This window comes from Typopeltis vanoorti, chromosome 14 (genome assembly GCF_054136105.1).
Source record: "Typopeltis vanoorti isolate ZY-2024b chromosome 14, IOZ_Tvanoo_1.0, whole genome shotgun sequence".
Classification (NCBI taxonomy): domain Eukaryota; kingdom Metazoa; phylum Arthropoda; class Arachnida; order Uropygi; family Thelyphonidae; genus Typopeltis; species Typopeltis vanoorti.
In genome coordinates this window covers 35735952-35752289 of record NC_143562.1, presented here as the reverse complement: position 1 = coordinate 35752289, position 16338 = coordinate 35735952, and the positions used below count along the sequence as shown (strand labels likewise).

The 16338-nt window shown below is 35.9% G+C and overlaps 1 protein-coding gene across 1 annotated transcript in view; it reads right to left on the bottom strand.

The window, feature by feature from the left end:
- Nucleotides 1–16338, bottom strand: part of LOC150099366 (uncharacterized) — a 249318-nt gene that overhangs the window by 138234 nt on the left and 94746 nt on the right. The window contains exon 2 of the mRNA XM_090404327.1: nt 2541–2731. Coding sequence (XP_090260453.1) covers nt 2541–2731 — 191 coding nt within the window. The remainder of the gene's footprint in view (nt 1–2540; nt 2732–16338) is intronic.

Genomic DNA, 16338 nt, shown 5'->3' with positions numbered 1-16338 from the left:
GATCTTAACTGAAAATTGATTGCATTGAACCGTGTGCACTTGCACGCTGCCACAGGGTCCGTCTTCGTTTCACCGACTGATAGCGCCGCTGTTGTCAATTGTTCGTACTTGTAAGTGCGCGCCTGTAATTCCAAGAACAGTACTTTTTTTTTAGAAATTTGATCATTCTCGAATAATGGAAATACCTAGCATACGTTGATATACTTTGCCTTGGGGGAAAATGAATGGCATAGAATTTGAAACATACATGACGTTCAAATGCAAGTGCAGTAAAATAATTCGTTTCTGGTCAATTCAAGATGTGCACGGCATTGGAATCTGTCAACAAGTTGAAAATTGTTACATATTCTACTTATTTCATCCTGTTTGCTAGTGGCGATTGTTATCTCATTAAATTGTATTTGATTTTTCGGTTACCGAAATAAATTTGCATTTTTTTAATCCACTAAATCATGGTGTTTTTTTTTTTTTTTTCTTTTTTCTATTTCGTGTAAGCATAGCGCGACATCTATATAACACGAAATGTCTTATATTCCTTAAAATCTCTTCTAATTTGCGGTTTCTGTGGAGAATTTTTTTTTTCACAAGGTCAGCTAGTTTATTTTTATTTATATATTTCCCTAATATTATGCTATTTAAATAGTACTGCTTCAGCATACTACTACAAAAGAAATAGTCCTAACGCAAAAGAAAATAATTGCAGAGTAGTTGAGTTTAATTAAAAAGGTCATGTAAATAAATGATGAAATAATAACTGAGATAGATATTTGGGAAGAGTTGAAAATACATCCAAATGCATAAATACAATAATTTAATCTCTATACCTATTAATTGCATTTCATAGTAAACCAACGAACACCTCTCACCCAAATTACATTCCAAATTTATTTTAAACTTTAGAAAGATGGATGATAATTAGCATATTTATGGAAGAATGAGAGTAAAAATGGGTCGTCCAGTGCAAATTCACAAGTCTACCTATTCGATGTAAACAAAATAAAGAATACGAAATATATAGAAAATCATGTGATGTAATTAAGAAATTAAGGAGCGCTTACATTTAAGCATATTGAGGAACTGATGTGAATTTAAAAAAAAAATAGAATATTCCTAGAGATACCAATTTGGGAATTTTTATAATAACTTAAAACTTTGTTTAATAATCAACAACGTTCTTATACAATTACAATGTAATCAATCCTATGAAATCGTTCCTAAAACTTAATTAACGAAATTCAGGAATATCACATCTTCTTAGAGCAGTTGCGCATAAAAAATCTGTGGAATATGCTAAAGCATAGAAAAAACTGGGATGGGAGGAAGACTGTATGCCACAGAAAAATAGGAAAGAAAAAGTTGTCTTTCTTTTTATTTATTTTATTTTATTTTATTTATTTTTTGTCTCTATCATTCATCTATGTACATTTAATTTTACATATTTATAAAACAAAATATAAATAAAATTGCAAATGTAACTAAACATGAATACGGTTGTTTTTGTTTTCCATATAAATATGGGAAGAAAAAATTCATTATTCTTCAAAAATGAATCCCGATATACCAACATTCAATATTAGAATATTTACAAATTAGGAAATGTTGATTAAACCTGCTAATCTGAGAATTCTGTACAAAGTGAATTCATAAAATGTTTAGGACAGAGAATACTGTCCTAAACAAGCGGTACCCAATTCTTAAATCAGATCGTGGTGGTTATAATCACCACGTGTGTGACAATTACTCGAAGCTTAAAGCGTTTTACTTAATCTCTAGAGAAAGGGGGGGGGGTTCTTGATTATCTAACCCTCAGTTGCCCACGGTACTAATGTGCTATACGTTTACAACTTTTCTAGATAGGGATTTCGATTAAATTGGTATTCTGGATGTATGTAAAAGTTATTGCGACCTTTTTTTTTTTTTTTTTTTCCTAAAGACAAATTAAAGTATTTCTCTCCGAAGGCCTATATTGTTCGGTGTTGGCGAATAGATCGTGATAAAATTTGATAATTGAGAAAACTTGACTGAAGATTTCCGTTTTGGCTGATTGGTTATATTATTGGATAATATTGGAAAAATTTAAAGTCATGTCCATATGCATGTTTTAGAATCGTTTTAGTTGAATGTATTTTTATAAAATTTTATGTTCGTGGTATTTTTATTAACACATGTGCAGCCATTTCAATTTTTATGGTTCTTTAATCATTTCTGTACTAGTTTTATGTTAATAAAAATTATAGCGAATAAAAACTTAAGGTCATAAAACTCAGCCCTACTAGGACCTACTTCTATCAATAAAACTTATGCGTGTGCAGTCTTTGATATGAAGTTGTACTTGCCATTTTTCGAACGCAATTCGTTTGCATTCAGAATAAAATGAAAATTTTGGTAACCTTATTTTTCAAAAGTTAAAGGGAAAAAATGCATTAATATGAGACTTAATGATAAAAACATTAAAGTGGGGGATGCACGCGCTTTTTTTTTTTATTTTCAATAACGCCTTTATCGGCTAAGAAATAAACAATAGTAATAATAATAAATACCTTGAAAATAGCTTTTAGTTCGAAGGTAGCTCACACTAAGCCTGAGAATGGATAATTTGTCTAGTTTAGACAAAACACTTTGTTCGTATGGTAGAAGACTAGCCAGCGTGTCTAACTCAGCATTCAGCCTTTCTCGGTGTCTTTTACTAGGATTGGATTTTGTCTGTCCATCCTTTGGTGGCACTCGAACACTACAACAAATAAATAAATCATAAAGATTTAACAATACTCAGAAAATTATATTTGGTGGAAATTTAAAACTGTACTTGCATTGAAATAATCATAAAAGTTGACAATATTATTCAAAAATGTTTCAGTGAAATTGATTACTTAATTCATAGTGTAGCATGAGCGATAGCGATGATAATTTTAAATGTCTAAAATTGCGGATTAATAAAGAAGAATATAAGAAACATAACAAACATAGGAACCGTTGACTTCACATCAGTTGACTCAGTATTCCATAATGCAAAGCACGCTTCTTTAGGCCGTGTATATTGCTACGCATTATGAGAAGAGCAACTACTCAGACCGGTTTCAACCTTTATTGAGGTCTCATCAGTGGGAGCAAGAACTAGTAGGATATTAAGATTAAATCGCTCAAACTTGTAAAATAAGAATATAATTTCTCATCGAGTATAATATACTTTGTAGACAAGCGGGGGGGGGGGGGGTGAAGAAAGAAAGAAAAACTTTTCCAGCTCTCTCTCTCTCTCTCTCTCTCTCTCTCTCTCTCTCTGGTCCAGAGTATTTTAATAACACCATTTTACTATTTGTATATGGAAAATATATGACTTCTGCATCGGACCACTTGTTAGACCATAAAACTAGAATTATGAACATGTTGGAGTTTTGGCAGACGATATTCCTAAGGATATTGTGGAAGATGCTTCTGTTATAGCGTTTTATTAACTGTACTTATAAATTCTTATGCGCTTCCACTTGTCATGAAAAAATTATAGCAGTGTATGTATAAAAGCGAAATGTATACCGTACAGAATGGAGACATCAGTGATAAATGGAGTCATATTTATTAAATCAAATCTAGAAAATTTTTCGACATTAGAGGAATTCTTTCTCTGGATTTTACTGATGACATCTCGACGAAATGAATTAGAATTTAAATACTTTTGTCTCTCCTCAATCGATCTTAAGTGAGTATGGCTTATACCTAAAATAAGAATTAATATTTATACTAGGGGGCGCCCCCCGTGTTGCGGACTGGTAGGCCGGTTCTAATTGAATTCTGATGACTCGAATTTTGAAAACTCGAAGGGAGGGGGGGTCCTCCCCTTCGCTACGCCTCCCCCTCCCCGAGTTCCAGACTGGTATGCCGGTTCTCCTTGAATTCTGATGACTCGAAGTTTGAAGACTCGACACTCAGGATAGTCCCTGAGTTTCAAAACGTTTCAAATAACTTGACAAAAAACGTGACACAAAAACGTTACATAAAAAGGCTTATCATTTTATATATATAGAGTAGATTTATTTTATTTTATTTTTTCATATTTCACAGCAAGGTTTCGCCAATAAACAGCAGTAAATTCTTCGGTGGGGCCACTGTTCCCTACTATGCTGAGAAAACTTTCTCCACTATAATATGACAATGACGGTCAATGATTTCAGCCATATTTTTCTTTAGCCTATATTCTGAGTGGACATTTTAAAATTCTGTGGTGTTATTTTATGGTCCACTAGTCTTTACCGCTCCTGGCTTACTATTCCCATAACTAGGCTTCCTCAGGTTTGAAGGTGCTTTCTGAACATCTGCTGCTTAGTATGAAAAATGCGAATAGCAATAAATTTTCACTTTTTCATCCGTTTTTCTCGATGCACTTCCTCTGTTTCAGGCCACATTGATGTACCATGGTACATGCTTTAAAAACCTGGTATAGGCTTTTCGCATTCGACTTACCGACTGAACCAGTATAGGTAGTATAGTGCGATATAATACGGTTTTAGTAGAATTTTAGTACGATTTAGGAGAGTAGAAATAATAGATTTTTCCAAAATGAGACAAAACGAAATATAAGTTAAACCATTAAAAAGTTGTAAATTCAATCAAAGATAGGTTACTGTTTTACTTGGTGTTATTTTTTTTAGCATTTATTTAGTTTTAATGGTGTAAGATAGAAATTAAAAGCATTAAATAAACTTCATCAGATATAGATAAAGATTCAACTGGAACAGAGCGGCTTGCTTTGTGTTGTAAAAATAAAAAGGGAAAACATATTTCTATATGATACTTAAAGAGTCGTCTTTTCCATTCTAGTTTTCTCAGTTTAAAATTGTATGGATCACTGTATATCCGTCTTCAGAAGTTATACTTACGTCAACTGGAGAATCTCTTTCTCATCAAATATTATGTCCCTTTCGGAATCTGCTTTCATCATCTAATTTATCGCGGGACAATTATTAGCCTGTTCGTACAGTGATTATTAGTGTTCCATTACAGCTGTGTCCACTTTTTTTCTCCAAGATGATAGTTAAGAAGCCACGCACCGTTAATATACAGTGACATTCATTATGCAACATTGTGAATATCCCTTTCAACTCACTTCCTGGTGTTAACCCATGTTATTTTTTGTAAAGTATTCTACAAGGGCGTATGTTTTATTGCGCATGAGTTTGTGTCAAGATGGTAGTTACCGTAAGGAAATTGTCATTAATTGAAGACAACACCTTTCTAGTGAAAAAACTAACTAATTACCCGAAAGATAATGAGGACCTCCGAGCATTTTGTCGGTAGCTTCATCCATTCACTATTTTCTCTCAATCGCTTATTTCCCCACGAGGCCAACCTTGTCTACCATACAGCGACACTGACAGGTCTTGTCATTAAGACGCCCCTGTAGCGCGAGGACGAACTGAGGAGGTCAGTGGCTGCGTTAATAGGTACGTAGATCGACGTCACCGCTTCTGATTGATGCTCCGCCGCTATCTCAAACTGCCTAAATACACAGACCCTGCAGTAAACCTTTTGTTCGCCATGTTCCCTTCGGCAAGGTCTTTGTGTCTTCTGCTGACGGTGAGACGATTTTCGAGCGCGAGCCTCGGCTGGGCAGAGCGGGTAATCGACACGGCCTGTAATTGTAGTAGGGCTAATTGTCCTCTAATGCCATCAGTTGTTTAGGACTTTATGTAAGACGGACTGGTGTGGTAGGTGGTCATTAGTTCAGCCACAACAATTTAATATAAGAACAACTTCGGGGTTTTCCTTGTGCAGGCAGACAAGAGGCGCTGTGAAGTCGTTTTGAAAGCACACAGGTATGCGAATCTTCGTTGTTCCGACCTTGAAGACCTCACTGAAAAACGCTCTCAAGAGGATGCTCTTCTTAGATTTTTTTTTTTTTTCAAACGGTAGAAGCGTTTACTGGATTTTGATGAAGAAACTTATATTAAAATAGAATTGATCTTTTCGTTAAATTTATAGCTGAAAGAAAAGCAATCTTTACATACCAAAAAATCTGCGATTGCTACATTATATATATGTAAAAAGAAGTTGGACAGTGCAAAATGATTTTTTTTGCATTGAGAATTCATATTGGCATTCATCCTCCATATATGTGTGAGATTGAAATTATAACCGTTACAAATTAAATTATTCAGTATACTCTTAAGGATGTCTGAAGGCAATTTCAAAAGTTTACATGTATGCAGTTTACTGTTCATTAATTATTCAGTTTCGTTATTGATTTTTTATTTATGTTTGTATATTTTACTGTGTTCAGCACTTTATGCTGGTGCATTTATTTAATCGACTGAACATTCTTCTTATTCGTGTTCTTTCTTTTACCAAAATGTTGGTCACTATGGATTTAAAACTTTATCTTATACCACGTTTGAACATTTCTGAAGATTCAGATTTGTGTCGTATCCTACCCCATTAAACTATACTTTTTTTTTTTCGCCCTCTTTCACTCCAGCTCTTCCCCCCCCCCGCAAATACGCAGTATCTGGTTTTCTAAAGATTGGAAATTGGAAATCTACAGAGCATCTTATAGGTCCGGCTCCATAGACGTACTTGTGTAAGATGTAAGAGGAAAAACTTGTTGCAGACCTAATACTTCCTATCGTAACCAGAAATGTGTTTACCAGGGATGAGTCATTGTGACACTAGACGGACATATTAATAATAAAAAGCTGCAGCTGTACAACGTTCAGAGTAGGAAACCAAAACTGATATCCTTCGCTTCAGGCCTCCAGTAATCAAAATAGCTGTGCGTGTGTCATCGGGAGATGTAGATGATCTACTTGATATCATCTGTGACTACTTAGTTCAACTAAACCAAAGTCTAGTCTACGCAAAAAGGATAAACACCAAAGACGAACAAATGGGAGTCCAATTCCAATTTACAAATAAATAAACATTAGGAATCAGTTTGCCTCAGGTACTAGAAATTGTCAAGTCGATCTGCACACAGTTGCATCTTTCAGTTATCATAATTACTATCAACCTACTAATAAGATATGGTAACCAATGTAGATTACAGCGCTCATTAGTCCGTCATTATAGTTCATTGATATAAGGAAATATGTCTTTCTCTATATCATGATATTAAATTTCAGCTGTGATTGACCTAAACATTCTTATAAAGATATGCAGTCCTAAGTGAAGGAATAAGAAAACACAAGCACTGCCGTGCATCTCTCCTTGTTTTCTTTTGTTCACGTCACAATATGGAAAGCATTCCAGAAGCTGTGATATTTTGTGACAAAGCGTCAGGATATTAGGTTACAAATAGTCAAAAGATTACGAATTTTTCAAGTTACAAAAATTCAAACTCAGTTTATTATTTTTTTAATTTAGTTTTTCGGATTAAAAATGTATCACCATAACACATTTTAACAACAACAAAAATAAATAAATATAAATATAAATATCATCAAAAATTCTATAAACTTCTGAAGACGACCAGAAATATTATTATTATTATTATTATTATTATTATTATTATTGTTCCGGGAAACTCCAAGGAGTCGACAGACTCATCGAGGGAGGCCCTAACATCATGTCTGGAACAACTATTCAACATTCACACAGTATCTATCATATCTTGCCTTGAACTCATTCACGGTCGTAGCACCCACAACAGACTCTGGAAGCTTATTCCACTCATTCACCACTCTCCAAGTAAAAAACCTAGCTCTAACACCCTTGTCAACCACGCTCTTGCCCAGCTTCCATGCATGGCCCCTAGTCCTCCCACCACCAGTCATATTTTCAAAAATATCTTCTGGATCAATCTTATAAAAACCCTTCAGTAATTTGAATGTCTCAATCATATCACCCCTCCTTCGCCTATCGTCCAATTTCTGCAACCCACAAATCCTCAACCTATTCTCATAAGGTTCATTCCACAGACCTGCTATCATCTTGGTCACTCGTCTCTGGACCCTCTCCACTTCCTCCCCTTCACAAAGAAACCCTGGTGCCCATAACTGGGCACAGAAGTCCAGATAGGGTCTTATCAAGGCTCGATACAGAGGAACAACAACTTGTTTGTCTCTGCATGTTAAAGTATTTTTCATAAGCCAAGTGATTTGGTGAGCTGTTTTAGTCACTTTTGCAATGTGCCCCCTAAACTTCAACTCCCTATCCACCAACACTCCCAAATCCCTGGCCTCATCAATCTCCTGGAGTACGGTTCCACCAATGCGATATACTGCTGCTGTTCTTTTCACCCCAAAGTGCATAACCTTACACTTTGCCACATTAAACTGACATCCATTTTTCCTAGCCCAGTCCTCCAAACTATCCAAATCATCCTGTAAAATTTTGACATCCTGTGCACTCACAATTGCTCTACCCAACTTTGCATCATCAGCAAACAAGTGAACACTTCCTCTCAAATCCTTTCCAATATCATTGATGAACAAATTGAAAAGCAGTGGTCCAAGAACAGAGCCCTGCGGTACTCCACTAGTCACAAGACGTCTTTTTGACTCCACTCCTGAATAGACCACTCTCTGGTATCTCTCCTTCAACCACCCTCCTATCCATCTTACCAACCCTATATCTATCCCCATCTGCTCCAGTTTACTGATTAGGGTTCCATGTGGTATCCTGTCAAAGGCCTTGGCAGGGTCCAGTAGTAGCACTGTAAACCCATTACCCCTATCCAGTTCAGCCGTCACTGTGTTATAAAACGTGAGCAAGTTACTGAGGCATGATCTACCCTTCATAAAACCATGTTGTCCCCCATACAATATCCCATTTTCATCTATCCAATCCTGTATTCTTTTCTTGACTAATTTCTCTAAGACCTTGACAATGATTCCTGATATGCTAATCGGTCGGTAATTTACAACAGCAGTCTTGGAACCACCTTTATGCAGTGGAACTATTTTCCCCTCCTTCCACCCGCTCGGGACTAACCCAGACCCGAGACTCAAATTAAACAAAATGGTCAAGGGTACTGACAATTCTTTAGCTGCTTCTCGTACTACACGAGTTGGTATACCATCCAATCCCACAGATGTACTGACATTGAGGTTATGCAATAGACTACTCACCTCCACTTCATTCACCACAATTCCCGTATAATCTACTGGTTTATTCGTTTCTGCAATGTCACCACCTGGATGATATATTCTTGCAAAGTGCTCACTCAGTAACTCAGCTATCTCAACTGATTCAGTTACCTCCCTACCATCGGCATTCTTTAAAATCATTCTGCCATGTACATTTTTCCTTTTACTTGCTACATATCTAAAAAACTGTTTAGGATTCTCTTTAGCCTGCATGGCCAATGTTCTTTCGTAATCCTTTTTTGCTTTTCTTACCACACTCGTCACCCTTCTGGCCTGCGCTTTATACCGTTCATGTGCCTGCCGGTCACCTTTCTCCTTAAATTCCCTCCATAGTTGTTTCTTTTTTTGCAGCTCAAGCTTAATGGTGTTATTCATCCATTTAACCCCTACTTGATTTATTATTCGGACTCTAGGTATACAGTCAGCCATTGCTTCATGCAAGCACTTCTTAACTACCTCCCATGCACTATCAACTTCTAGTCCTTGCAGTTGTACATGCCATGGCACTGAGCCAATCAAACTCCTAAGCTTGTCATACTTTCCAGCCCGATAATTCCACATGTACCCTGTCTTAATTGAAAATTCTACACCTTTAGCCACCTCCCAAGTCAAGACCCTATGATCACTCTCACCGATTAGTGGCAATGTGGTCATATTTGTTACAGCCAAATCCTCAGATGTAATTACGGTCAAGCACTCTCTGACCCCTAGTATTTTCCATTACATGCTGTCGCAGATAGTTATCCCTTAATAACCGCATAAAATCCAATTCCTTCCTCCCGTGTGTCCTCTCCTCACTCCAATCAATGCGACCATAGTTGAAATCTCCCATAATAATCACCCTCCTTCCACTCATTTCTTCTATTTGCTTGTGCATACTGTCACCACCATCTTTTCCATCACCTGGTCTATAGCAGCACCCAATTGTATATTTAGTTCTGCTAGCCACAATCTCACACCAAATGGCCTCAAATGTGCTCTTTTCTCTATCCTGCAATTCAACTTCTATTCTCCTTGGCTGTAGCTCATCAGCTATCATCAACAATACTCCTTCCCCCCCATTTTATTCTCTCTGTCATTCCTGAACACACTATACCCATCACATTCAATCCCACTAGCTATATCATCTACAGTCAGCCATGTTTCGCTAATACCAATAACCTGTGGTCTGGAAGTGCCAACCATGGCCAAAAACTCTTCCTTCTTGTTCCTAATACTCCTAGTATTAGTGTACATGAATTTAAGACCCCCATTAGCCCCAACCCTACCTTGATGCCTTATATTAACTATCCCACTCTGGTTTGTTGTCCTTATTTGCTCTAGCATATTATATTCATTCTTACATTCAACTGCCTCCCTAAGGACTGTATATCTACTCCCCCCCCTTAACAAATCTAGTTTCCCTGAATTTGCACATCCACTACATTCAGCAACACTTTCTCAAGTCTTCTTACACCATAACCATTCAAATGCAAGCCATCCATCTTATATAGATCCTTTCGCCCATCAAACTCACTCCACACGTCCACAAATTCCACACCACTCGTCATACATAACCCACGCATAAAGTCATTCGCAATTATGGCCCTCCTTTTAAACATTTCACTGTCATACCGTGGCAAAAGACTAATCATTCTAACTCTCTCACTCTTTTCTTTTGCTACCTCAAACAATTCATTCAGGTCTTCTATCATTTCCATTTTATCTCCTTTCAAATCATTCGTACCTGCCACAACAATCATTTCTTTCACCCTTTCCTTTTGCTCTCTAATAGACTCAGTTACATCCTTTATGGTCGCACCAGGTTGGTACGATTTTGTCAAATCCTCTACTAACACACCTCGTACTAACGAGTCTCCATACAGCACTCTATCCTTCATTTTGTTCATGTTCACATTCATACGCCTATTTTTCCTGTCATACCTTTTATTATTGGTTGGTTCATTCAGTCGACTTTTGTTCATGCACTCTAGCTGCTGTTTTGCCCTTTCTATCGCACCATTCAACAACGCGATCTCACTCAATGCATCTATCTCATCTTTTTTATTCTCTGAGAAACCATTAATACTATCATTCACACTTTCTACATTCACACTCTCATAATTCTCATGTACAACCTTGCCGTTTCTTGTCTTATCGCTATTTTCTTCATTCTGAAGTTTAACAAAAATATCACACTCACGATCCGAAATACACTTCAATTCCTCATTCTCCCTACATTTTCTACACACATTCAATCCTTTATTATCATCTATCCACACTCCGACCGCACTCCGCAAAGCGTACATTTCACAGCTAGTACACTGACTCATTTCTTTTATACTACCGTTCTTTGATAGAGATGGCGAACCATCATTACTGGCCGCCATTTTCCTTCGTACAGGTGCCATAATTATTGCAACGTGTTTTATCAAATAATAAGTTATAACACACTAAAAACACACAAATAGACGCACTAAAATACGCACGGCAAACAAAACTACGCAATATTAAGTAATTTTATCAACGATAACTGAAAATAATACTTATCTTATCAGGAGCTTGCACGAACACTACACACTACGATATAACCTCGACCCCGGAATAATTATATAATTATTTAATTTATTATATTATATTATATTATATTATATTATATTTGAGCCTGTGTAGCTCAGTGAATGTGGCGTTTGCCAACCACGGCGCTTGGCCGCACGAAGGAAGACTTGGTTTCGAGTCTAGTCGGCGACTAGAGGAAATTTTTCTAAGCCTTTTTTCGACCGGTTCCCGAGTTAGTCGATCTCTGGCACGGGCAAGCAGGTTTTTCCTCCCGGAAACTCGGGTTTTTCGTCCTGTAAACTCAAGAAAATCGACCGTAGAACCCACATTATTTCAGACATTAAATATATTGTGTTAGGGTTAGGGACCACGAGATGGCGGCACATTTGAGCCGTCTCTCTTCACTGAGTACCGCTTAATTAGTGATAGCCTTGGGCCATCTATCTCTGATTGGTACCAGTGGAGATTGAACTGCCCACTCAGTCTCCAAAAGTTAGATAGGGCTAAATGGCCTCGCCTACTCCCGTATACGGGAATAAAAAGGCGTTAGCTGATTTTTTTTTATTTTTTTATTATATTATATTATATTATATTATATTCATTAATTATATAAATAAAATAATTATTGATTTGTCGTATGATTTTAAACTATGGAAATGTAAATCGCGCTTTTTTTTCTTTTCTCTCTTTTTTTTTTATGTTCTCAAAAGTTTTATGTTAACTTTTGAGATTTAAACCAAAGGATGTATTATCGACTTGTGTAATTTTTTTTTAAGTCCATCAAGGTAAAAGGAAAGAGTTGGAAATGCCATTTTACAATTTACTAAGATATAAGTATCGCACCTGAATTTTTACCAAAAATAATAATAATAACAAGAAATAAATAAATAAAAACTACTTATCAATATCTCGAGTCTCTGCTTATACGGTCTTCGGCCACTATCTCCCTGCAAATTTCCATTCATTCACTCACTAAGCCTAAACAGTGTGTGTGTGTGTGTGTGTGTGTGTGTGTGTGTGTGTGTGTGTGTGTGTGTGTGTGTGTGTGTGTGTGTGTGTGTGTGTGTGTGTGTGTGTGTGTGTGTGTGTGTTGGGGGGGGATACACTCTAGTTATCGGAATTTGGCTATTATATGAAGTTGTAACATATGCGACCGAAGCTAAGAGTGTCTGTGAAGTTGAAAATTAATGTAATTAAGCTTATCTGAGTGACTACTTTCTATACTAGCTGGGAAATAATTGTTAAAGATGGACTACTGGAGCTATTCTTTAAATTAATATACGAATACTAATATTAGTATTTCAAGGATCTCTTGCACTACTGAACGAGATTGAGTTCGATATATTATGCATGCATTAGCTTCTGCGTACTCACTACTCACTTTTACGTACTCATATAATTCCATTTTATGAGTACTATGACACTCAGTTTTTCCCTTAAGACGCATTTGTAAAACCAAAGGCCTTATTTCCTTCTCATTTCGCTTTGCTACTGTTGCTCAGAAAATTCATCGTGATTTTTTTTTTTTTTTTTTTTTTTTTTTTTTTTTTTTTTTACACTTGCACAACAATCCACTTCATGCAATTTTTGGTACTCTGCAATAGCTGCCGACTGGAGGAATGAGAATTTACAAAATTTTTGACCAGTACTTAAATTTAAAAGTCACTGACAATATGTATATTATCAGTGATTTTTCTTTCTTGAACTCGTAGATAATTTGACAGACAGTGATGTTACTAATAATAGAAACAAAAAAATAATGTAACGATGACGTTCGAGCCAGTTGAAAAGATCTAGGTTCGATTTTCATTTAGGACGCAAGAAATATAAGGCTTTTTAAACTAAAAGCGAGTTAGCCAGTCTCATACGAACGTGGCAAGTTTTATTACATCCCTCAAAAGAGACAAACCGGCCGGAAAACACATGTAATTAACAGACATAAATATGCTAGGTTCATGCATAGCTGCTTCGTCTGTTATGTCGCCAAACCGTCTTGCCCATGCACCGCGTACGTAAATGAAGGTTTCAGGGTGGGTCTTTCTTATGAACTATACAGTACGTATTTGGGTAACAGAGTACAGAGTAATGAGATTCTGCTGAGTAGTATTTTTTAATTTACTTTTTTTTTGTCGTTTTAATCTTTTAATATGAAAATAATAATAATATATTTTTATTAAGTTAATAAAAATAAAAGAAGGTTAATTCTTTCTAATATAATCGATGTTGGAAAGCATGTATTTTATTAGTATTTATTGATTTTTGTTTACTCAACGTACAATATGAGAGGCGTGTTTAGCATGCTCTCATCTGCTAGCTTCCGACTCCTGACATGTTTTAATAGTTAATCTAGTCATAAGCTGTTTTTTTTTTTTGTTGAATATTAAATAAATATATCAGTTAAATAATTGACTTTCTTTAAATATAAGTAAGCCGACTTATTTTATCTTAATTACTGAGTGGAGAGTAAAAAAAAAAAGAAGAAGAAGAAAGAAATTGAAATGTAAACTATAAATTATAAAGAGAAACTAATAACTTTTCAGGTATCCATGTGTTGTCATTAATACTTAAATAGTTCTGGAGCGTGCGTAGCTCAATTGGTTTCGACGGAACTTTTGGTTGAAAAGAAATTGGTTCGAATCCAGTCTGTAACGCAAGAAACCTTTATCAGCATTTTTCGAAGGTGAGTTACCTGGCCTTATACGGAGATGAAGGTTTTTCAGTCCAGTCAATTGGTTTCGACGGAACTTTTGGTTGAAAAGAAATTGGTTCGAATCCAGTCTGTAACGCAAGAAACCTTTATCAGCATTTTTCGAAGGTGAGTTACCTGGCCTTATACGGAGATGAAGGTTTTTCAGTCCAGTCAATTGGTTTCGACGGAACTTTTGGTTGAAAAGAAATTGGTTCGAATCCAGTCTGTAACGCAAGAAACCTTTATCAGCATTTTTCGAAGGTGAGTTACCTGGCCTTATACGGAGATGAAGGTTTTTCAGTCCAGTAAACTCGGGCTTTTCGTCCCTCAAAGTAAGCAAGCCGACTCTGTGAACATATGTCTACAGATATCGAATATTATTTATTTGTACAGGTAACGGGAAAGATAACGGGAAACTACCTTGTTCTATGATTCTCTAGTAATTTTCTACAGCACCAACTACTGGGCTTGAAGGAAGGCAAATGCAATTTTTTTAGTCATTTTTTTTTTTCTATTTCTTCAGAGAAGAAATAGAGAACATGGAGAACAATAGAGAGAAACAGAGGATCCTTGAACTTCTCTGTGCAGAAGTCCAAGGATCATCTTTTCGAGTTCTAGACCTCATATTACGTGAGGTACAGTTGTTCTTGTTATACAGTTTTACTTTAGGAAGAGTATTACGAATGCTTTGCTAGCCCTACTTTGTAACATTCGTTTATAGTGCAAATGAGTCAAACTGTCTTAACTTTCAGGAATGAAAGCAGGAGGTTGTTTGCCTAATCATGAGCTGCATTTTTGTTAGGATATAAAATTTTTCACAAGTTTCACAAATCACAATTTTTTTATGGTCCTCCCAAGAATTAAGTCGTTGAATAATATATCATGAACTTTAGCTAGTCGTTGCACATATTCTAAGTCGAGCAGAAAACAATTATAACTAGATTTAAGTCTGATAAGCAACTGTTTAAAAGGATCTGTAGAAAAGGCACGTGACAATCAGAAATTGTACTTTTAGCATGGAAATCTAGTGAGTCAGTAAAAGAGAGAGATCATTCTTTTACTGACTCACTAGATTATATTATTATTATATGCACGTAATGTACTCGAACATGAAGTCTTTGTTGATTCAATTACATTTGAGTCCGGTCTTATTATAAAAATAGTCATTGTTTATTTAATTTTTCAGTCGGAAACGAGTATGTAAAATTGCTTTTTAAACGTCAATAACATGCCATGTAACAATGGGTCAGAAAAATATTATCAGGTGATCCGAAGCACTGTTACCTATTTTGTCGACTTCAAACCTTCACGGAAATTGCCTCAACTGCATGAAGATATGGACCAGAGAACAGAGGCATATCTAATTTTCAGTCATTATTTATTCTTGTGATTCTGTAAATATCATTCACGTAAGTAATTTTGCATTAGTGACCTCGAAGCAAGCTAGACTATAAATATATATTTACATTACAAGGTACAGTGAATAAGATTCATCCCTCGATATGGACTACTTATTGAAGCAACAACCAGATAACAATAAAAATATGGTTGTGCTTGTGCATTACATAAACATAATATGTAACACATATCACAGTCGTATTTGAAAATGATCAATTTGTGTAAAATAAAATGATTTATATTTGATTATTTCTAGCGATGTAAGCTTCCAAATTATTTTGCTTTGTCTACTTCAGCTTTTCTTTACATTTTTTGTGTCTGCTTTAGCTTGTTGTAGGTGTTCTCATACTATTCTCACCATCTCTCTCTCTCTCTCTCTCTCTCTCTCTCGCACACACACACACACACACACACACACACACACACACGCGCGCGCATTCTTACTTTTCGTGACTTTTTTTATCTTTCCTTCATACCTCTCAAAACATTCCATACCCTACCTCTCATAATTTTTTCCTCGCTCTCTTTCATTTCAACAGCACGTTTCTCATACAAGGTGGTCCATCAGTCACGAAAGGGTTTAAAATGTGAATAAGTTTTTTGATTATTAAAAAAAAAACTCTAGGTTCTGTATTTCAT